Source organism: Lucilia sericata, unplaced genomic scaffold (assembly GCF_015586225.1).
Source record: "Lucilia sericata isolate MDLA Ls3-8-SP2 unplaced genomic scaffold, ASM1558622v1 Contig000555F_arrow, whole genome shotgun sequence".
Lineage (NCBI taxonomy): Eukaryota > Metazoa > Arthropoda > Insecta > Diptera > Calliphoridae > Lucilia > Lucilia sericata.
This window is the reverse complement of record NW_023994565.1, coordinates 225,447-247,500: the sequence shown is the minus strand read 5'-3', so window position 1 is coordinate 247,500 and position 22,054 is coordinate 225,447. Positions and strand designations below refer to the sequence as shown.

At 32.4% G+C, this 22,054-nt stretch overlaps 5 protein-coding genes across 6 annotated transcripts in view; 4 read left to right on the top strand and 1 right to left on the bottom strand.

The window, feature by feature from the left end:
- The window catches only part of LOC119606157 (VWFA and cache domain-containing protein CG16868), a 9,979-nt gene extending 4,686 nt beyond the window's left edge, over positions 1-5,293 (top strand). The window contains exons 3-6 of the mRNA XM_037959554.1: positions 1-1,036; positions 1,399-1,653; positions 1,785-3,755; positions 3,978-5,293. The exon at positions 1-1,036 is cut by the window's left edge and continues 213 nt beyond it. Coding sequence (XP_037815482.1) covers positions 1-1,036; positions 1,399-1,653; positions 1,785-3,755; positions 3,978-4,768 — 4,053 coding nt within the window. The 3' untranslated portion in view covers positions 4,769-5,293. The remainder of the gene's footprint in view (positions 1,037-1,398; positions 1,654-1,784; positions 3,756-3,977) is intronic.
- A 1,879-nt stretch (positions 5,294-7,172) lies between these two features.
- Positions 7,173-9,567, top strand: LOC119606160 (phosphate carrier protein, mitochondrial). Of its 2 annotated transcripts, none has more exons than XM_037959557.1 (5): positions 7,173-7,347; positions 8,116-8,270; positions 8,326-8,902; positions 8,961-9,148; positions 9,214-9,562. In XM_037959557.1, the coding sequence occupies exons 2-5, from the start codon at positions 8,129-8,131 to the stop codon at positions 9,381-9,383; spliced, it is 1,077 nt and encodes a 358-aa protein (XP_037815485.1). In that variant the 5' UTR covers positions 7,173-7,347; positions 8,116-8,128; the 3' UTR covers positions 9,384-9,562. The 2 variants fall into 2 exon arrangements, with proteins under 2 accessions (XP_037815485.1, XP_037815486.1); XM_037959558.1 differs by lacking the exon at positions 7,173-7,347 and adding an exon at positions 7,683-7,936 and having other exon boundaries at positions 9,214-9,567.
- A 633-nt stretch (positions 9,568-10,200) lies between these two features.
- On the top strand, positions 10,201-13,345 carry LOC119606158 (ATP-dependent RNA helicase DDX24). The gene is made up of 9 exons (XM_037959555.1): positions 10,201-10,495; positions 10,552-11,019; positions 11,081-11,873; positions 11,938-12,057; positions 12,114-12,430; positions 12,492-12,627; positions 12,697-12,880; positions 12,953-13,081; positions 13,143-13,345. Exons 1-9 carry the CDS (start codon positions 10,292-10,294, stop codon positions 13,285-13,287), a joined length of 2,496 nt encoding a protein of 831 aa, XP_037815483.1. The 5' UTR covers positions 10,201-10,291; the 3' UTR covers positions 13,288-13,345.
- On the bottom strand, positions 12,898-15,113 carry LOC119606159 (sister chromatid cohesion protein DCC1). The gene is made up of 6 exons (XM_037959556.1): positions 14,826-15,113; positions 14,673-14,754; positions 13,724-14,614; positions 13,498-13,661; positions 13,339-13,439; positions 12,898-13,150 (listed from the first exon to the last, which is right to left on the bottom strand). Exons 1-5 carry the CDS (start codon positions 14,864-14,866, stop codon positions 13,340-13,342), a joined length of 1,278 nt encoding a protein of 425 aa, XP_037815484.1. The 5' UTR covers positions 14,867-15,113; the 3' UTR covers positions 12,898-13,150; position 13,339.
- Positions 15,114-15,555: 442 nt separating this feature from the next.
- Positions 15,556-21,292, top strand: LOC119606156 (serine-rich adhesin for platelets). The gene is made up of 3 exons (XM_037959553.1): positions 15,556-16,217; positions 16,540-18,196; positions 19,999-21,292. The coding sequence occupies exons 1-3, from the start codon at positions 15,742-15,744 to the stop codon at positions 20,821-20,823; spliced, it is 2,958 nt and encodes a 985-aa protein (XP_037815481.1). The 5' UTR covers positions 15,556-15,741; the 3' UTR covers positions 20,824-21,292.
- The last annotated feature ends 762 nt before the right edge of the window (positions 21,293-22,054 follow it).

Here is a 22,054-nt window from a genome sequence, read left to right as displayed (position 1 = left end):
ATCATGCAATTTACCAATGAATATGAAGAAGATTTAGAGGATGATGAGGATGAGGAATTGCAAGATAGTGAGGTGGAACCAGAATTTGATATGGAATTAAATGATATAGAAAAACCTTTAAGTTCTCATATAAAACCTTTATATCTCAATACATTTATACAATCTTGTTATGAAAGAGACTCTTCCACTTATAATACAGCCACCGAAAGTTATAATAAACAACAAATACAAATACTTAATTATGATAAGACTGATTTTTTGCAAACCAGACGCAACTATATTGATACTACTTTGCTCAATGAAAATAATGAATTAACTTTGGAGGCCAATGCTTATATAAAGGAAAAAATCAAATCCTTAAAACAATCCTTGCTCAAAAATGATTTAAAAACTCCCTGGAATATGGAGAAATATCAAAATAATAATCCCAAATATATAGGCAATCATATAAAACATATTTACTTCCTTTCACGCAGTGATGATGCTAGTGATTCTTATATGAAATTCTATAATGATTTACATTTTCGTTATCTCTATACCTCAGCCATACAAAATAAATATGTCTTCCTGCTACTGGATGTGGGTTCTGCCATGAGTGGTGAACTTTTGGAATTGGCTAAAACATACATATCAAATATTTTACAATTACTAACACCCAATGATCTGTTATCCTTGGTTTGTGTTTCTGATGAAATAGAAAATATGCTTTTATTGGAGGCTTCTTCCTATGATGCTGCCAATGGTTTGTATGCTACCACCCGTGAACGTAAAGAGGAAATTTTAAATTATATTAATAGCTTGACTTTAAGTCGTGCTTTAACTAATCATTCTTTGGGCTTTGAGTACTCGTTTCGCATGATTTCACGTCTACAAAATGCCAGTTTGATTAGCTCTCAGAATCCCATAGAATTTGTTTATATAACTCGGGGTTTGTTAATAAATTTCTCGGATTCTCGACATGTTTTGAATGTTATGGCCAAGGGTCAAAGGTCATTGCAAAAGCCTATTGTAATAAATGCTTGTGGAGTGGTATTGGGTAAGTAGAAACGCGCAGGAAGTGGATTTATGTGATCGATGTTCGTTTTCTATAGAAAACTTTTTCTTCTATAAAAAAACTTTTCGATCATTTTAGGATCAATGATGATTTTTATAGAAAAATGTTCGATCATTTCACTATCGATTAGTTTTCTATAAATAACTGTACGTTTAGTGATCAATGAGTTTTTATCGATCATTTTAGTGATCGTTATGTTTTCTATAGAAGAGTTTTCTATCATTTTGGTAATCGATGTTTTTTCTATAGAAAACTTTTCGATCATTTAGTGATCGGTTCGTGATCGATTAGTTTTCTTTAAAAACCTTATGATCGTTTTATAAAATTTTGTATTTCTTTTCCAGATGAAAAACGCATTATGTATGAAAAACAATTTCTTACGGAAATTTCTTCACAAAATTATACCAAATATGATATAGATACCAAGGATTGGTATAAACCGGAACATACATTATCGGGCAAACTGTTTATGCTGACAAAAACTCAACAGGATGTAATAATCCAGGCGGCCACTGCCATATTTGCTAAGGATTTTCAAGAGCCTCATATACAGAAGACTTGGCAGGTGCACACACCCATAGTGGAGGCCAATAGTAGAGGTATTAAAGCTTAAAAATCATCCGTCTACAAAACTTTAATATAGTCTGTAATTTAGGTTCTAGTCTGGCCTATAGTCTGAACTGCAGCCCCCTAATAAATAATTTCAATAACAGTGTTTTTCTTTTTTCAGATTCTATTGTCTCCCTTACTCACGCCGTATTACCTTTCGGTGTCGTAGGTGTTGACTTATATTTATCCGATCTGATAGAAGATATCATTAGCTATCAACAGCAGCAACAACAATTCTCTATGAATAGTAAAAATGAGTATTCCTATGCTTTCCTAATCGAAGCTGACGGTAATACTTTAGCCCACCCGGCCTTTCCTAGGCCTTTTACACAAAATCAAACCCCTTTTCCGGTAGATATACAATATCTAGAAAATTCCACCGATTTTTCTGAAATCAGACAAAAAATATTAACACAAGAAAATGGCAATCTATCTACGACAATATATTTAACTAAAAATCGTAAACAGGAAAAATACTTGAGGACATATCAATGGCATAATATATTGAGTATTTATATATTGTGTTTGGTCAATACTAGGAAATATGAGGAACCCGCTACAACTAAAGAAATAAAACCTGTGTTATCGCCACTACCAGCCGCATTGCCTTTGACTTTAAAACATTTTTCTTCGAAAAACAATATTCCTATGTATCATCATGCAGAGGACTATGAGGAATATTACACTAGTTTAGATTTACTATATCATCGTTTGGATTTATTACCACCCAGAGACACCACCAATCTATGTCGCTATTTTAGGCAAATAGCCACCCTGGATTCAGCCACATTATTTTTAAGCTCTTTGGCTTTTGAATCGCCTTTTACTTTTCTGCACAACAATCGTATGAGTTCCTCACAATCCCAACTGCATACCGTGGAAAGTATAATGGCTTATTTAAAGGATACCACTGGTTTGCTGGCCAATCCTGGCCTTAGGCCTCAAATCCGTCAAGAAGTAAATGCTCTCTATAATGCCATGCAACATTTAAAGAAAAGACATCAGGATGCTAGAGGCTCTTTAAGAAACTATATAATACGCCGTTACATAGCCTCTGTCAATGGTGTGCTGCAGGTTTTTCCCGGCTGTCTACTCAACAACAACTATGATCCTTCCCAAAGACCCTGGTATCGCAAGGCTATACAACATCCTGGCAAAATAATAACCACAGAACCTTATTTAGATGCTGCTGGTTCCGGTTATATAATAACCATTGCTCATACCATATTTGAGGGTAAATCCAACGCTTTACATTCCATAGAACGTGATCAGCCTGTGGCTATAGTGGCTTTAGATTTACCCTATGCCTATTTCTATAAAATCATTCTAGACTCCACACCTCTCTGTCAAATGCATAATATAAAATGTTTGCTATTTGAAAATGAGGGTTATCTTATAGCCCATCCCTCTATGCTGGAGCCAAAATCTGCCATAAAAAATCAAAGAAGGCCTCATGAACATTTGACGCATAAAGAATCCTATTTGGCTAATGATATATTAAATCATAAAAATCTAGTGCGTAAACTAGCCTGTGCCAACTATCAAAATCGTACTCTACAACGTTATTATATCTTTAACACTTCCCTTAATGAGATCTTAACCAATGTGGTGCATGGTGAAAGAACTAAATATGCCATAGCTTTACTTAAAGGCAGCAATATCTTTGCCGCAGTGCTCAATTCCACTTGTGATGGTGGTGCTTTCTGTCCCTGCAGTACTATAGATCGTCAATGTTTGAATTGTAAGCGTATGGATCAATCAGATTGTGAGTGTCCCTGTGAATGTCCCATGCCTTTAATGCAATCTCTAGAGGAGGAGGAAGATAATGCTAACAAAGAACATTTATCATATTTAAATATTACTTATCAATATGATTATTGTGAGCCTCCCTATGAGCCCTATGTGGCTGAGCCACAAATTTTATTACAACAGGAAAATGTTTTACTTGGCTCCTGTGTGAATATAAATTGTGATGTTTTTGGTACTCAGAGGGACTGTTTGGCGGTAATGGGTTGTGAATGGTGTCAACAGGATGTGGATGGTAATGGTTTTGCTGCGGCTTTCTGTAGTGCCCAGTCGGCATGTTTTAATGGTGAGTTTTTTTTTAAACTAAACTAGAACTGAACTAGAACTGAACTTGAACTGAACTAGAACTGAACTAGAACTGAACTAGAACTGAACTAAAACTGAACTAAAACTGAACTAGAACTGAACTAGAACTCAACCAGAACTGGACTAGAATTGAACAAGAACTGACAAATAAATATGTATGTATATAAAAAGTTTATAACATTTCCTTTAATCTTTTTTCTAGGTGTCTTAGCTGGGCTTTCACCTTATGGCGACTTAGATGATGCCGATCTCTTAGCCGCCCATGGCTATAATCCCTCCCAAAAGCCCAGCACATATTCTGCGTTTGGTCCGGTTGGTGGTGCCATTATAGTCTTAGCCATAGTTATAGGTTTTGCCATCTATTGTTATCGGCAAAATGTTGACACCTCCTCGCAAGAGCAATTCTATATGGACTCTATGCAAGAGGAAAACTATGGTCTTCCTTTATCACGTTTTAATTTCGATGATTGTCAAGCACATGATGATCCTCCCGGGGGACCTAATGCGGGTGGATATGATCATGCTGCTGCCCAAAGAAATCTTATGAATGCAGCCGATATATCACCCTACCACATGAGTACAGGCAGCAGTTATAGACGTCCTCCCAATGGAGAATCAGATCATGGTTATTCTACCATGACACCACATGAAGATTCTTCAGATCATCAGTGTTTTACACTAGCAGAGCCACTCTTGCTTAACGATAAAAGACACAGTAAATCGGATACTATGTCCATATCAACTTCCATATCATCACCTACCAATAGGCAACAACAACAATCACATTATAATAGTTTTCCCTCAAAGGATTCACGTTATAATTTAACTTCACCCAAAAAATATCAATCACCCAGTAGGGTTTATGAACAAACAACAATTCCTTTGCATCATCATCATCATCACAACGATGATGCTACAAATGTTGCAGGAGCCACACATCTAATACTAGCACCTGTTACAGTACATAGACACATGGAAACTTCCGAATCATAGCCATAATTTGTAATAATTTAAAGGAGATTAATAAGAATTTTTTTATATACAAACATATATACGAGTTGAATAACAAATTTAAAAATATAATTCCACCACTTCATTTGATTGCCAATATTAGTTTATAAGTTTTATTAGTTAAGTTTAAATAAGTAATCTGTTTTCCATTTTAAGTGTATTTTTTTAATAGTTTAACTATTGAGATAATAAAAAATAACGTTTATGGAAAGGATGTATCGTTGAATAGAGAAAAAGAAAAGAACATTGCATTTAAATGCAGTTTTATAATTAAGTTCAATTTGATTTATATTATGTGTGAGTATTATTGTATTTTTTTTAGATATATTTTGCAGCAAAATAGATTTATTTTATAAATTACGTTGAAAAATCAAACAAAAAAACGCAAGAAAATGTTTAAGTACTTATTTCCAAGTATTAATGCTTTATAAAGGAAACAAATCAAAATAAATAAAACAAGAAAACTAAATTACACTTTTGTATACTACTATGATTATAATAATTAATTATAAATAAAGATTAACAACAATAAAAATGTTTAATATTTATAAAAAGAAATAAAAATTAAATTGCATTTATTTGGGTAATTAAACAAATTTATATCAGCGATAAAGTCTATAGACTAGACTATAGTCCAGGCAATAGACTAGACTATATGCCAAATTATAGACTAGACTGTAGTCCAGACTATAGACTAAATTATAGTTCAGACTGTAGTCTATAGGCCAAACTATAGACTAGACTATAGTCCAGACTATAGACTAAACTATAGTTCAGACTGTAGTCCAGGCTATAGACGAGATTATAATCCAGACTATAAACTTGACTATAGTCCAAACTACAGTCCCGACTACAATCCAGACTATAGACGAGACTATAGTCCAGACTATAGACTAGACTATAGTCCAGACTATAGACTAGACTATAGTCCAGACTACACACTAGGCTACAATCCAGACTACACTATAGTCCAGGCTATAAATGTGACTATTGTATAGATTATATACTAAACAAGACGTGAACTAGAATTGATCTAGATCTAAACTAAATATAAGCTGAACTAAAACTGTACTAGAACTGAACTAGAACTAAACTAGAACTGAACTGAACTAGAACTGAACTAGAACTGAATTAGAACTGAACTAAGACTGAGCTAGAACTGAACTAGAACTGAAGTAGAACTAAAGTAGAGCTGAACTAGAACTGAACTAGAACTAAAGTAGAGCTGAACTAGAACTGAACTAGAACTGAATTAGAACTGAACTAGAACTGAACTAGAACTGAACTAGAACTGAACTAGAACTGAACTAGAACTGAACTAGAACTGAACTAGAACTGAAATAGAACTAAACTAGAGCTGAACTAGAACTTATCTAGAACTGAACTAGAACTGAATTAGAACTGAACTAGAACTGAACTAGAACTGAACTAGAACTGAACTAGAACTGAACTAGAACTGAACTAGAACTGAACTAGAACTGAACTAGAACTGAACTAGAACTGAACTAGAACTGAACTAGAACTGAACTAGAACTGAATTAGAACTGAATTAGAACTGAACTAGAACTGAACTAGAACTGAACTAGAACTGAACTAGAACTGAACTTAACTAGAACTAGAACTGAACTAGAGCTGAACTAGAACTGAACTAGAACTGAACTTGAACTGAACTAGAACTGAACTAGAACTGAACTAGAACTGAAATAGAACTAAACTAGAGCTGAACTAGAACTTATCTAGAACTGAACTAGAACTGAATTAGAACTGAACTAGAACTGAACTAGAACTGAACTAGAACTGAACTAGAACTGAACTAGAACTGAACTAGAACTGAACTAGAACTGAACTAGAACTGAACTAGAACTGAACTAGAACTGAACTAGAACTGAACTAGAACTGAACTAGAACTGAACTAGAACTGAACTAGAACTGAACTAGAACTGAACTAGAACTGAACTTGAACTGAACTAGAACTGAACTGTACTAGAACCTATTAGACTAAAATATAGTTCAAAATATAGTCTAGAAAATTTTCCAGGCTATAGACCAGGCTACACTATAGATCAGATCAGCATTCCCACGACAATCAGTTCTTTGCACCGGAATGGCCGGTTATACCTTAAACTTTCTCTAGAAATGGTGTATTTCTTTACAAAAAGTCTCTTTACTACCTTTTGAAAATCTCTTTTCTCTAATAAATTCAAATTGGCCTTCATCGTCAGTCGTAGTCTTGACGATGTTAATGAGTATTTATTTTTAAAATTACATAAAACTCACGCATAATCTTCAATGCATTGCACTCAGAGATTGCAGAAAAATTTAGAGGAAATTGCAAATTTCTCTTTAACAATTACAAAATTTACAATTAAAAAAAAAAAAAAAAAATTCTCATTAGAATTTAAAATAAAAGAATTTCAAATCATTTCAGTTGTTGGGTGTTTAAGGAAAGCGTAACATACGCTAATAAAATAAATAATTAAAAAAAACGAAATTTATACTTAATTAAGTTAAATTTCGTTAGAATTTTATTTAAATAAATTAAATAATTTATTGTAAAAAAAGTGAGTTTAAGTTAAAAAAAATAAAGTTTTGAAAATAAATAATAAAATTTGCAAAAATTTAAGGGTTTAAAAATGAAAAATATATGTTTAAAAAAATATTTAATAATACTAGTGTTATGTAATATATAAGGAAAAAAATGCAACGCCATTCATTATTATTGACAATAAAAATTGTCAAAATATCAAGTATTTGATCACAAGATCTTTTTTTGGTATTATGAAAAAAACGGCACGTTTAAGGAAAAAAATAAAAATAAAATATTTAAAAATAAGAAAAATCTGGCAAAGCCTGAAAATTTTATAAAACTTGTCATTTAATTTAAAAAAAAGTAACAGTTTGCTTTTCAATTAAAAACAAAACAAAAAATATTGAATAATTGCATTAGAAATAAATCGTTTTGAGTGTCGTAATTGTTTGATCTTTAAATGCAACATAGTATTTGTAAAGTGTTAATGACCTTCAGTGAAAAATTGCATTGAGATAAAAGTTACATCATTTTTGGCAAATTACAATATAACATAACCTCAAAAAATTCTAAATTTTATTGAATGCATTGTGTGCCTAATAGGCCTAAAAAGATTGATTGTGGTAATATTGACGTAATTGTTGGTATAGAACTTGAACTTGATCTTTTAGCAGCGTTTGATTATTGAGATTCAAATTGAATTGTTTAAATTATTGAAAACAAAAATTGTTTGCTTAGTATTAGGAAATATCTGACTCGATTTTTCCCAATTGAATTATTTTTTCTTTTTATTATATTTCAGCTAGCCCAACAAGATGTTGTTCTCTTCTTTAATAGAGGCTGCCCAGAATTCTCCTTTCAAAAAGCCTTTTACCACAGTCAGCTGTGAACCAGCTGTGGAAAATGGTAAACTAACACCACACCATGAAATCCAAGCTGCTGCAGCTTCCACAGGAGGTATATATTTGTCTATAATCCTTGATAATTAAAAAAATTAATTTATTATTCCTAGATTCCTGTGAATTTGGTTCCAATATGTATTTCGCTTTATGTGGTTTGGGTGGTATCATCTCCTGTGGTAGTACCCATACCATGGTAGTCCCTTTGGATTTAGTTAAATGTCGTCTTCAAGTCGATCCTGCCAAATACAAGAGTGTAGTAAATGGCTTCCGTGTTACGTTAAAAGAAGATGGTGTTACAGGTTTGTCCAAGGGTTGGGCTCCCACCTTTATCGGCTATTCCATGCAAGGTCTATGCAAATTCGGTCTTTATGAAGTATTCAAAGTTATTTACTCAAATGCCATCGGTGAAGAGAATTCCTATCTATACAGAACTGGTTTATATTTGGCCGCCTCTGCCTCGGCTGAATTCTTTGCTGATATTGCTTTGGCTCCCATGGAGGCAGCTAAGGTTAAGATTCAAACTACACCCGGCTTTGCTAATACCTTGAGAGAAGCTTTACCTAAAATGTCGGCTCAAGAAGGTATTGGCGCCTTCTATAAGGGTTTGGTTCCTTTGTGGATGCGTCAAATTCCCTATACCATGATGAAGTTTGCTTGTTTTGAAAGAACTTTGGAATTGTTATACCAGTAAGTGTTTAAACCTTACTAATAGAAAACCTATACTAATTTTTAACTCATTTCTAAGATATGTTGTACCCAAGCCACGTGCTGAATGCACCAAAGGTGAACAATTGTTGACCACCTTTGCAGCTGGTTATATTGCTGGTGTTTTCTGTGCCATTGTCTCACATCCAGCTGATACCGTTGTATCTAAATTGAATCAAGCCAAGGGTGCCTCGGCCTTTGATGTAGCCAAACAATTGGGCTGGGCTGGTAAGTTTAAAATCCAGTTTTCTTAAGAAAGTAATAAATATTGAAAATTCCTTTTCTATTTTAAGGCTTATGGGGTGGTTTAGTGCCCAGAATTGTTATGATTGGTACCTTGACTGCCGCCCAATGGTTCATCTATGATGCTGTTAAAGTATATTTGCGTATGCCCCGCCCACCACCACCAGAAATGCCTGAATCCTTGAAAAAGAAGTTGGGCATTACTGGTGATGCCAAGTAAAATTGCTTTAACATTTCTAGAGCAGCACACCCAAAATTAGTGTAATTTAATAGTTGTATTTAAAGAAAAAGAAAACTGGATATTGGAATTATTTGATTGTGAATGTTTAAAGACGAATTCAGAAACGAATCAACAACAAAGACAAAATAATAAAGATAAAACTAAATTTAAAAACTGAATAAAAGTTTTGAATCTTTTAATTGATGGCGGGCGACTAGGATCCCTCGGAAATGAAGATCCTGCTGTTTTGATAAAGTTGGAGCAAATAGAAAATAGATCTATTAATGGACGGCCCTAGATTTCAGTTAAGTTTTCCCCAAAAATGGCTTTTGCTACTAAACCCCTAAATTTCCAAAAAAGTTATTTTTAATAAAAGTCGAACTTTTTATTAAAAAATCAAAATTTTCAGAATACATCAACATAATAATTTTTCTAAAAATTTCACTCGATTTTAAAATTTTACTAAGTTTTAAAATTTCACTAAAATATGAAATATGAATGTTTAATAAAATTCAGAATTTCACTAAAAATTTCCTATTTTCACTAACAATTGAAAATTTCTAATTTTCACTAAAACATGAAGTTAAGAAATTAATTGGATAATTTTTATCGAATTCTTCTCAAAATTGTCGCCAAACATAAAAATAACGTATTTTGTTTAAACAAATAACTGTCAAATCTTAAAAAATCAATGATTATTATCAAAATGCAACACTGTTTAAATTAATACAACTCTGTAATATTTGGCTCTCTCCATTTTACTCTCTTTTCTCTCTTCCCTAAGAAGAAAACAACAAAAGAGAATTCATAACAAAACAATCATTTTTCAATCATTCATTCAAAGAAAACACGTGCCGGAACATAGTTTTAAAAAATTTAAATAAAATTATTAAAATAAATTAAACAAAATGGTACAAAATAAACAAAAAAGTTCTAAAATAAAACCACCCAGTGTTAAAGTTAAAAAGGAGGCAGCAAAAGCTGCAGAAAAGAAATGGGAAAAGGTAAAAATCAAAGGCAGTGTTATAACTGAAGACGGTGTGGGTTTGGAGGGTCTTATAGGTTTGGAAGTTTTAGAGGATTATGATAATAATCTAATAGGAACAGCCAAGGTGAGTAAAACACAAGAAATATTTGAAAATTTGTATTTAATTTTTGCTATTTCTAGCCCAAATTATCACGCAAAGAGAAACGTATGGAACGTAAGAAGGGATCTAAAAAAGCTAAAAAGGAAGTAGCCTCAGATGATGAGGATAGTGAGGAAGAAAGTTCCGATGAGAGTGACAATGAAGATAATGATAAAGCTGCCCGGAAAAAGGCCAAAAAGGAGGATTATTTAAGTAAGAAATTGGAAAAAAGACGAGAAAAAAGAGAGCAACGTAAGCTCAAACGTAAAGAAAATAAAAAACAACCCAAAAATAAAGAGGAAAACAAAAATGTGGATAAAAAATCCCAAAAAGCTAAAGATAAAACTAACAAAAAAGATAAACAAGCAGAAGACCGTTTCAAGCTGCTAAGACCTCCTCCTGCAGAGGATGAAGAAGAGGATTTAAAGCCACAAGATAGTGAGGAAGAGGAGGAGGATGCTGCTCCTGAGCTAGTGGATAGCAAAGCTATCAGTGTAGATGATTTAGAGGTTTGAGGTTTAAAATTATCTTAAAAGAAACGTTTGATGGAATTTCCTTTTCCAATTTTAGGGCTGGAATGGTTTAGGTGTTCCTCAAAATATACTGCAGGCCTTAGCCGAAAAGGGTTTTAAGTCCCCCACTGAAATTCAATCTCGTACCTTGGCTGCCGCTATTTTGGGTAAAAAAGATATTTTGGGAGCTGCTGAGACGGGTAGTGGTAAAACTTTAGCCTTTGGCATACCCATGTTGACGGGTATCATGGAATTGAAAAGAAAAAATGCCCGAACTGGCATAAGAAAACCTATGGGTAAAGCAAAAAATAAGAAAGCTGCTGCTGCTGCTGCCAAAGAACTTAATGAAGAAGAATTGGAAGAAGAGCAAAATATGGAGGTAGAAAATATGCCTGAATTTAATGATACTGATGAAGAAGAGACCACTAAAGAAGAAGGTGGAGCTTTATACGCCTTAGTATTAACTCCCACTAGAGAATTGGCCGTACAAGTTAAAGACCATTTAGTGGCAGCTGCCAAATATACAGGCATTAAAGTGGCAGCCATATTTGGAGGTTTATCCTTGGCTAAACAGGAACGTGTGTTAAACCAACATCCAGAAATTGTAGTGGCTACCCCGGGGCGTTTGTGGGAATTGTATCAACAGGGTAATAAACATTTAAGTAAAATCGAAGATATTAGTTTCTTGGCCATCGATGAAACAGATCGTATGGTGGAAAAGGGCCATTTTGAAGAGTTAAGAACTTTGCTGAGAGTCATTAATGAAAATGAGGAAAAGAAACAATCCAGACAAAACTTTATCTTTTCGGCTACCTTGACTTTGGTGCACGATTTACCGGAACATATGCAAAGTAAGTATATTTAATTTAATTAAAAAAAGAAAATTAATTATTAACTTGTTTCCACTGACTAAAGGACGCAATTATGGCAAAAGACCTAAATTTGTTAAACAAACCTCAGAAATGAAGATACAAAGTTTCATAGAAGAATTGGGCATATCGCAGCCTAAAATTGTGGATATCACCAGTTCTCAACGTAAGTTTTATAAACATTTTTAAAAAGATCATAAAAAGCTAACAATATTATTTTAGAAACCGCTCAAACTTTAACGGAATGTCGTCTTATATGTCCCTTGGAACATAAGGACTATTATTTGTATTATTTTGTACAACGTCATCCTGGTAGAACTATAGTTTTTTGCAATTCCATAGACTGTGTTAAAAGATTGTCTACTTTATTTGGTTTATTGCAATGTAATCCTCTACCTTTACATGCCAATATGATACAAAAACAACGTCTTAAGAATTTAGAAAGATTTAGAGATGATGTTTGTGGTCTGCTAATAGCCACCGATGTGGCAGCCAGAGGTTTAGATATACCCAATGTAGAGCATGTTATACATTATCAGGTAAAAGAAACAAACAAAAAATAATGTAGAAGCGATTTTTTCAAATTTAAATTTATTAAAGGTACCACGTACTAGTGAAAATTATGTCCATAGATCGGGACGTACGGCTAGAGCTAATAAAAATGGTATTACCGTAATGTTTATGGAACCGGGAGAGGTTAAAATGTACATCAAATTGTATAAAACTTTAGAGAGAAGTATGAAACTTAAGAAATTTTAAACATACCTTTTGTTATTAACTTGCTTATTATCTTGATTTATTGCAGCTGAAGATTTACCTTTATTCCCAGTATCGGAACGTTATTTAAATGCTGTAAAGGAACGTGTAAATTTAGCACGTGAGGTAGATAAACAAGAATTAAAACTAAAACGTACCCAAACAGAATTAGGTTGGATGAAAAAACATGCCGAGGAAATGGATATGGTGATAGAGGGTTTCAATGATGATGAGTGGGTTTTAGACAGAATTTTTTCTTTTTGATTCTTTTTATTTTATAAATGTTGTTGTTTTTGTTGTTGCAGGGGCAGTGATCAGGATGAGGATCCTTTTATCATAGAAAAAAGACGTAATCGCGTACAATTGGATGCTGTTAGAGCGGAATTGAAGTCTTTGCTATCCAGACCAATCTTCCCCAGAGGCTTTAGTTTCAAGTAAGTTCAAGTTTGTGGCAGAAATTTTGTTTAGAGTTTTTAAATGTCTTTCTTTTAATAGATACCCCTCTGTTAATGCCCAATTGACGGACATGTCGGGAGAAAATATTGATGAAGCACAAAGTGCCGTTAAGGTTATGAAAGATGCCATTGAAGATTTGAAGCAAGCCAAGAAAATGCGCAATAAAAAAAGGAAAAGTTCATAATTTTAGAAATGTATAAATTTTATATAAAATTGAATAAACCACAAAAATTACCTTAATGTTTAGCTACATAATAACGTACACCATTCTCCATTAAAGATCTAGCCTGTTTGGCCATTAAAGAGGAAACCGATAAAACAGGAGTAGTGAAGCATCTGAAGGAATATAGAAAAATAAATATATAGACTTTAAACAATAGTATTAAAAACTTACTCTATATATGGTTCAATTTCATCTAAGGTCCATTTAGCTTTAGTTTTAAACAACAAACGCATGCGATCATGGATATTTAAAGGTAGATTCTCCTCCGCTAAAGATCTTACACAGGGAGTGCCGCCTTCTTTATCAAAAATACCCAAACCTTTTAGATATTTTTCCTGCAAATTGGAAATCTCTTTCTAGTGAAAACGTTATTTAATATTAAAGTTTATATAGGTACCTCACATTTCATGCCCTCGGGTAAAGCTTCCTGCCAGGTACTTAGAAACTCATCTACTCTAAATTTTAAACCAGGCTGTAGGATATTTTGAGCCACTATACGCGCCACTAGCTCCTCGTTATAGGTAAAACGATTATCTTTACCTTTTGATTCTGTGGTATATAAATCAAATAAACCTTCCACTATTTGCTTGGGCGCTATGCCATCTAAAGCTGTAATAGTTTCTTCTCTCTCCACCTCATCTAGAGGCCAAGAGTTTTCGGCTATTAAACCCACCATTAGGTTAACTATGCGGTATTCATATTCACACTCTAAAACACGCATCCAACCTTCATACTCGATGGCACGGTATAATCTTAAACCTTCGATAAATTCTTTACGACTGCATTGCACTGTGTCCAGCAATTGCTCAAAGGAAAATAACAATTTGCGGTCTATACATTCTTCATTTTCGGGCCCTGAGTAACGGGTCAATTGCAGTAAATCACCCATTTTACGAAATCTCGGTTTAATCTCACGACATTCAAAATATTCATGGAAAATTTTCAAAATTTTGCGCTGCTCCAGTTTGCGTTCTATTTCCAAATCATCGTCGGCACTTTCATTTAGACTTCTTTCCAGCGAAGTGTTATTAGCCGTACGCGGACTCTTTAAGGGCGAAGTGCTGGTGGCGGCACCAAATTTTAAATCCGGCACTAGTAACAAACTATTGGAGATTTCCGCAGTCTTGACATCGTAAGTTTTCTCATCTGTACATAAGACCACTTTTTCATTAAGGCCACCTTTAAAGTACAAAACTTGGCCATCGCGTATTTGACCCAACATATGGTCATCTAGTTCCAGGAGTTTCAAATTATCACTAACTATATCGGCCGAGGGATAGTAAAGGGCCTACTGGATAATTACTCTATAGGCATACTCAAATATGGAGTTTTATAGAAAAACTTACCTGCGTCACCTGGGTTAGATTACGTTCATCCAATTTGGCATGTTTAATGATGCCTTTAACATCATCCAGAGTGCGCACATATCTGGCAAGGAAAATTTCATGTAATTTTTAAGAAATTTAGCTTTTCTTTAATATTTCATACTCTTTACTTACAAATAGTCATGGTCCTCCACCTCCATAGGAGCATCTTCCATTTTTAAACAAATTTCTAACACAAATATAATAAACTCACTAAAAACTTAATTTTGCACAAATTTAACCCGCCAAAACTAAAAAAAAAACAATAGAAGCTTAATGCCTACTTAGCGCTTTTTCGCATTTTTATAACCAAAACGAACAGTGGTAAAACACAAATACAAACAGTGGGCACTATTTACTTCATGTGTACAACCAAATTGCAACAGATAACAATATTAATAAAGATAATTAAAATAAAACAGAGTTTAACTATTAAAATATATATTTTTTGTATGTTCCTTCATTCTGTACGGTTAAACTCATGTGGTGCTTTTGTTAAGTTATAGTTAGCAGCACTACATAAAAAACAGTTGTTTTTAGGAAGTGTTTGGTATGATTTTGTAACCTGTTGCCTTTTGTTAGGGTTCTAAGGTTGAAACTAAAAGTAAATTTGAATTTTTCGACTTTTGGACTTTTCCCGACTCTTTTATTTGTATAACCGTTTCTTACAATATAGTCGACTATTTACTTTGTTAGGGCAAAGAAGTCAACTTTGAATCTATCCTAGAAAAAGTCGATTCTTCGATTATTTTAATGTCGATTTATAGAACCCTACCTTTTAGGCGTTTTTATTCATCTGGTAATACTGTTACTCTCTCAGAGTGTCAAGGAATATGAAAAATCCTTTGACATTGTTGTTGTACACACAACTTTTTTCAAAATGCATCACTACATTTTCAGCAATTTTACTGAGTCCAAACCAATAAGTTTTTTTTTAACAAATAGTTCAGTTTTTTACAAAAGAAATGTTAAATTTATAAGAAAAAACTCAAATTTATAATAAAATTTTATTAAAATTAAGCAATTATATTAAATTTACCACAAAATAAACATGGAATTCAATGAAATTTCTATGTGCCTGGATGTTAAGCTGGACATTTATGATAAACGCCCAGATTCTTTAAAATTTAAAACGTGGACAAAATGTCAAGTGAAAATTGAAGCTATTAAATGTTTACCCTGCTTTTTGCGCATAAACTTTCACTCCTTGCCCCAGAATCCACAGGAGGAGGAGTCGTCTCAGCTAAGTGTTTCCATTAATGTTCCGGGTGTGACCATTAGTTTGGCCACCTCGCGCACTAAGCAATATTCGTATGGTTTATTTTGGACACACAATCGTCGTGATTGTTTTATTTATTTCGCTTTGGATACGGAAATGGCTTGTCGCAAACATATGAAATGGATTAAGAAATCGATTAAGAATTTGGAACTTTATCGGCAGGTGTTTTTGGAGCAGCGTAGAAATAGTCGTGGTTCGGGTTTGTTTGGTGAGCAGGCGAAGCTGGAGGATAAACAGAGAGAGTTGAGGTGAGTGTAATAGGATTTTTATGGTTCTGGAAAGGTGTTTTAAGGATAAACAACTGGTCTCATAAAGGGCCAGTATCGGAAGATAAAAAATTACTTGAAATCGAATTTTTAATAAAATATTGCATCTTAAGTAAAATTTTTTATAATTTTAGTAAAATTTTGAATTTTTAATAAAAGTTTTAAATTTTTAATAAAAGTTTTAAATTTTTAATAAAAATTCAGAGAAAATTTCCATTTTTAGTAAAAAATTTTTGAAAATATAAATTTTTAATTTGTACTTTTTTAATTTTGTACTTTTTATGTCTTGTTCTTCTTTATTCAGTGCCGTCAAGGATGCCCTTTCGGCCTTGGGTCCCTTGCCACAAATTCCAGATGCCAACAATAGCATCAACTGGTCGCGACGTGTTTCACGAGCCTCTGAAATCTACGAAGAAATATTTGAGGGAAATTTTCCACCTCGTCTATCTCGTCGCCTATCACGCACCTCTATTGCCTCGGGCATTTACGAAGAAATGAAACCCTGTTCGCCCAATATACACTCCATTATGGAGGAACATTTAAATTGTCCTCCTCCATTGCCACCACTACCGGCGCATCGCAAAAGACTCAATACCTGTGAATCAGATCCGTTTGGCCTGCTGGGGGATATACCGCGCTCTAATACAAATCCTGAATCCGAATTGGCCAAAAAGAAAAAATATAAAAATGTATTAGACAATATATTCGGTTCGGGGCGTTCTAAGAGGGCCGAAAGTGTTAGTGAGACACCTACCTGTACCATGGAGGATATTATAAATGGTGGTAGCAGTGATAGTAATGAACAGTTCCATCCTATTTATGCTAATGAAATTTTAAAGCGTCCTCCTCCTTGTACAAAACCCAACAAACGCAATAGTTTCTCTAGTCCAGACTTGTCCAAAATCAATTTCTTGGATACTTTTGATGAAGATAAAGTGGCTGCCCTATTGCAGTTGAACAGCTCCAGTGATTTAGAGGTACATGCAGATGAAGACTTTTCTAGCGAAATTGGAGCTGTACACAATTATAGCTCCTTAAGCTTAGATGATTCCGCCATAGCAGCCTCCACTTCTTTGCTAGTAATGTCTAGACTTCAGGCTTTGAAAGCCAAGTCGGGTTCTATGGAAAGTTTAAATGTTTCGGGACAATTGCCTCAAAATTTTAATTTCTCGGCCTGCAATACTTCCTCCATTAATCTAATAGGAGCCAGTGGTGCTGTGCCCTCCATACAGAAACTCATACGTAATAAAATTATTATGGAAGATGAGCTATCGGGCTATTGCGTTATGGCACCCATAATAAATAAGAAAGTTGATGGACAAGAGACCACTACAACAACCACTTCCTCTACCACCTCTTCCACTACTTCGGGTTACTCTACCGGCTCCTATTGTTCTTCAACCAGCTCTTCAACCTCTTCTAATACTCAGGTAACCGAGAATAAAGACTTACAGCAAAAGCCTCATTTAATGAAGAGAACAGCTAAAACAAATGTCCACGAGAGTGACTACGATGAAGTACCTATGCGCAAAACTCCCATACCGGTAAATGATACGGATTTAAGCAATATTTATGAGAATATGCAAACTGGTTCTCCTCTCAACATCAGTGGGGTGGTTTTAAGAGATCATGAAAATACTCCTCCCTTAAGCCGTGACTTTACGGGTAATTTATATGAAAATCTCTTGACGATTAAAGCGGCCCAAGAGTTGGAACAACCTTCACCGGCTCATATCTGCACTAGTACACCCACCGATTCACCGGCCGATAAACCATCTCCTGGGACCTTGGAGGAACAGGAAAATTTCTATCAAACACCTAGGAAGTCTATTGTAAGTGTTGATGACAAGATACCTTCGTATTATCCCAATAGTTGTGATACAGTTAAGATGCGTAGACGTTCGAATAGTCCTTCTAAACAAACTACGCCTACTACTGCCCATAAATCGGGAGAAAAGGAGGTGAGTTTCGAAACAATTTACTATTTTTTAAGTTTTATCATTCTGTGTTAATTTATTTTTGTTAAAAACTCGAATTTTTTGGTAAAAATTTGTAGCAAACACTAGCTGAATGCAACCCGCGTTACCGTCCCTATGTTGGCAAAATATTTCTTTCTTATAAGAGATTTATACACCCCTTAAGTGAACTCTTCAAAGATAGATAGATAGATAGATAGATAGATAGATAGATAGATAGATAGATAGATAGATAGATAGATAGATAGATAGATAGATAGATAGATAGATAGATAGATAGATAGATAGATAGATAGATAGATAGATAGATAGATAGATAGATAGATAGATAGATAGATAGATAGATAGATAGATAGATAGATAGATAGATAGATAGATAGATAGATAGATAGATAGATAGATAGATAGAGATAGATAGATAGATAGATAGATAGATAGATAGATAGATAGATAGATAGATAGATAGATAGATAGATAGATAGATAGATAGATAGAGATAGATAGATAGATAGATAGATAGATAGATAGATAGATAGATAGATAGATAGATAGATAGATAGATAGATAGATAGATAGATAGATAGATAGATAGATAGATAGATAGATAGATAGATAGATAGATAGATAGATAGATAGATAGATAGATAGATAGATAGATAGATAGATAGATAGATAGATAGATAGATAGATAGATAGATGTAGATTGATAGATTAGAAGTAGATAGATAGAAATGATAGATGGATAGATAGATAGATAGATCGATATCTAGATTAGATAGATAGATAGTATAGATGATATTAGATAGTAGATGAAGATTAGTAGATAGATATCGTCATGCTAGATAGTCGCTAGATCCGCTCGCTAGATCGATCGCTCGCTAGCTCGATAGCTAGCTCTCGCTCGGTAGATCGCTCGCTCGCTCGCTCCTAGCTCCTCCTCGTGATCGATAGATCGATGATAGATCCTCGCTAGCTAGATCGATAGTATTAGCTGTAGTCCATAGTCTAGTGAAAATTTCGAATTGTAGTGAAAAATTCAAATTTTGGTGAAAATTTAAATTTTAGTGAAAATTATATTTTAGTGATAATTTAAAATTTAAGTAAAATATCAAATTTTTGGTGAAAATTTCAAATTTTAGTGGAAATTTCAAATTTTAGTGGAAATTTCAAATTTTAGTAAAAATTTTAAATATTAATGAAAATTTCAAACTTTAGTGAAAATTTCAAATTTTAGTGCAAATTTTAAGATTTTAAGTTTTAGTATAATTTTAAATTTCAGTAAAAATATCCAATTTTTGTAAAAATTTCATATTTAAGTGAAAGTGATTTAAAAATTATGGAAAATTTAAAATTTTTAAAATATTTTCAAATTTGAATGAAAAAGTTATTAAAAAATTTGAATTTAAAATTTGAGTAAATATTTAAAAAATTACGAAATATTAGTGAAGTTTTTCGAAATTTTAGTAAAATTTTTCGAAATTTAATTTTAATGTGAAAACTCGATGTGTTATTAAAGTTTTAATGAAAATAAGTTTTTCGTATAATATAAAATTTTAGTGAAAATTTAAAATTTTCGAAATTTTAGTGAAAATTTTCGTGATTTTGTGAAAATTTATTTTTTAAGTGAAAACGATGTGTTTTCACATTAAGTTAAAAAATATAATAAAACAGTTTTGAAATTAAATATTGGCGACATAGTGTTTTCCTATTGATTTTATTTGATAACCAAATATTTTACTCTAACCTATGTTTCCCTATTTCCATCTTCATTCTTGCCATTTTCGCAGAAATCTTCCTCGAACGTCACCACAATGGGTATTAAACATTTGGTCAATATCAAAATGAAGCGTGAACGCAAGGAAAACCTATACATATCATCACCACAAAAAATCCTAGAACAACGCAAGAAATCCACTACAACTACTAGTTCTCCTGCCTTAGGCTCTACAAAAACGAAAAAATCCGCTAATGCGCAAAAAATCTCTGAAAATGTTTATACGGTAAACTTAAGCAATAAAAAGTCATTGCAACTAAACAATAACAATTCACATAATAACAATAATATCAGTGAAAATATGTCCTATAAAGAAATAACTGAAACCGCCCAGCTTAAAGAAAAGCTACACAATGAACTTTTACAATTAGCTTTATTACAAAATATAGATTTTAAATTCGATGATACATCCTCTTCCAGCAGCTCCACTAATATAGAAAACTCAACTACTAAAAGTTATCTAAAAACACCGCCAGCAGAAAGTGGTATAGCCAAATTGGAACGGGCTGAATTGGAATATGAACATTGCTATCAGGCCTCAAAAGATGCCACTAGATTGTTGCATAAATATGCCACCTTGGCACCCAAACAATCAATGCGTATTAAGCAGCAATTGCAGCAGCATTTACAGCTCAATCAAGGCACGAATAAGAAAAATCTAATGACACAATCCACTAAATTGGAATCGCCGGTAAGCAGTAATGACTTAGCTGCCGCCAATGCGGCCATGGGCTCAAAAAAATTCGCTTCTTTGCCTAGATTTAAGAAAATCGATTTCTCTCCTTTAAAGTTAAAAATCAATAATGTTTTACAAAGAAATCAAACACCAGATTTTTAAAACACTTTAACATGCTATTTATGAAAAGTGTTCAAAGTTTGGAAATTTAATTTTGTTAATTGTTTTATTTTTATGTTGCTAGCTAAAATTAATTTTTTTGTGTTAAAATAGCTTTAATATAAATTTAATTTGTTTTTATTATTAACTAAATTACAAGCATTTCGTAAGCTTTGTCTTTTAATTTATTTGTAAAAAAACACTCGCTTTAAGTACAAAATTTTGATATGAAATTTTATTAAATAAAATGTTTAATTTGTAAAACTTAAATGTAATAATTTGTCTTAAAAAAGAATTCGTTTAAAATGCTTTCATCAAAAACTATTTTAAAAAAGTGTTCTTAAAAAAATCTACGCTTTAATTTTTATAATTTTTTTAATTTCCTTTAAATGTAAAATATTTCTATTTAGTTCATTGTAATTTATATTTATTTTAGTAACGTTTTTATTTAAAATAAACTTTTGTTAAAAATTTTCAAATTTTTGTTGCTTATTTTTTTTTTTTTTTCTAACAAATAACTAAGTTTTAGGTCAATTATTTTAATAAATATTAAAAAATAAAAAGAATTACTTTATAAAACATATCTCTAATGGCTTAAATAATTGCTTTTGGTATAAATTAAAAAAAAATAAAACAAATAATTAGAAAAAATAAAAAAATCTGACTAAATCTTCTACAAAGTGTTACTAATATACAAATCTAAATAAATTTATTGCTAAAGCGCCTAAAAACATATTAAGTTCAAATGATTTATAATAAATTTGGTTGTTCAAAAATTACTCCTGAATATTAAAGTATATTACAAAATAAAGAAACTAAAGCTCAATTATTTTAAATATTTTAATTTAAATCTTAAAACATTATACATAACGAGTTTTAGAAAAATCCTTTTGGAATTTTAGTTAAAAAACTTACTAAATTTAAAAATTAATTAGTTGTTGAATTTTAAAATAAATGCTTGTTAAACTATTTTAAATGTTATGTTGCTAAATTCTAAATTTCTATAAAAACCTACAAAATTTTAAGGCTTTTTAAATACTTTAAACTAAACATATCAAAATTATTTAATTTATAAAAATATTTTTTAATAACTAAAAGCTAATACTCTATTAAAGCTAATAAAAACAGTATTATTTAAAAATATATTAACTTAACCAACAAGACTTATAAAAAAAATTAATGCTCGTAAACAATAATGATTACCACCAATTTGAGAAAAAAGTACTCATATTAA

Coding starts and splice junctions, on each gene's coding strand:
- LOC119606160 (XM_037959558.1), top strand. CDS start 8,129: ATGTTGTTCTCTTCTTTAATAGAGGCTGCCCAGAATTCTCCTTTCAAA. Junction 8,271..8,325: donor TGCTGCAGCTTCCACAGGAG/GTATATATTTGT, acceptor TATTATTCCTAG/ATTCCTGTGAATTTGGTTCC. Junction 8,903..8,960: donor ACTTTGGAATTGTTATACCA/GTAAGTGTTTAA, acceptor CTCATTTCTAAG/ATATGTTGTACCCAAGCCAC.
- LOC119606158 (XM_037959555.1), top strand. CDS start 10,292: ATGGTACAAAATAAACAAAAAAGTTCTAAAATAAAACCACCCAGTGTT. Junction 11,020..11,080: donor TCAGTGTAGATGATTTAGAG/GTTTGAGGTTTA, acceptor TTCCAATTTTAG/GGCTGGAATGGTTTAGGTGT. Junction 12,628..12,696: donor GTATAAAACTTTAGAGAGAA/GTATGAAACTTA, acceptor GATTTATTGCAG/CTGAAGATTTACCTTTATTC.
- LOC119606159 (XM_037959556.1), bottom strand. CDS start 14,866: ATGGAAGATGCTCCTATGGAGGTGGAGGACCATGACTATTT. Junction 14,755..14,825: donor GTGGAGGACCATGACTATTT/GTAAGTAAAGAG, acceptor TTTCCTTGCCAG/ATATGTGCGCACTCTGGATG. Junction 14,615..14,672: donor ATCTAACCCAGGTGACGCAG/GTAAGTTTTTCT, acceptor ATTATCCAGTAG/GCCCTTTACTATCCCTCGGC.
- LOC119606156 (XM_037959553.1), top strand. CDS start 15,742: ATGGAATTCAATGAAATTTCTATGTGCCTGGATGTTAAGCTGGACATT. Junction 16,218..16,539: donor GATAAACAGAGAGAGTTGAG/GTGAGTGTAATA, acceptor TTCTTTATTCAG/TGCCGTCAAGGATGCCCTTT. Junction 18,197..19,998: donor ATAAATCGGGAGAAAAGGAG/GTGAGTTTCGAA, acceptor CCATTTTCGCAG/AAATCTTCCTCGAACGTCAC.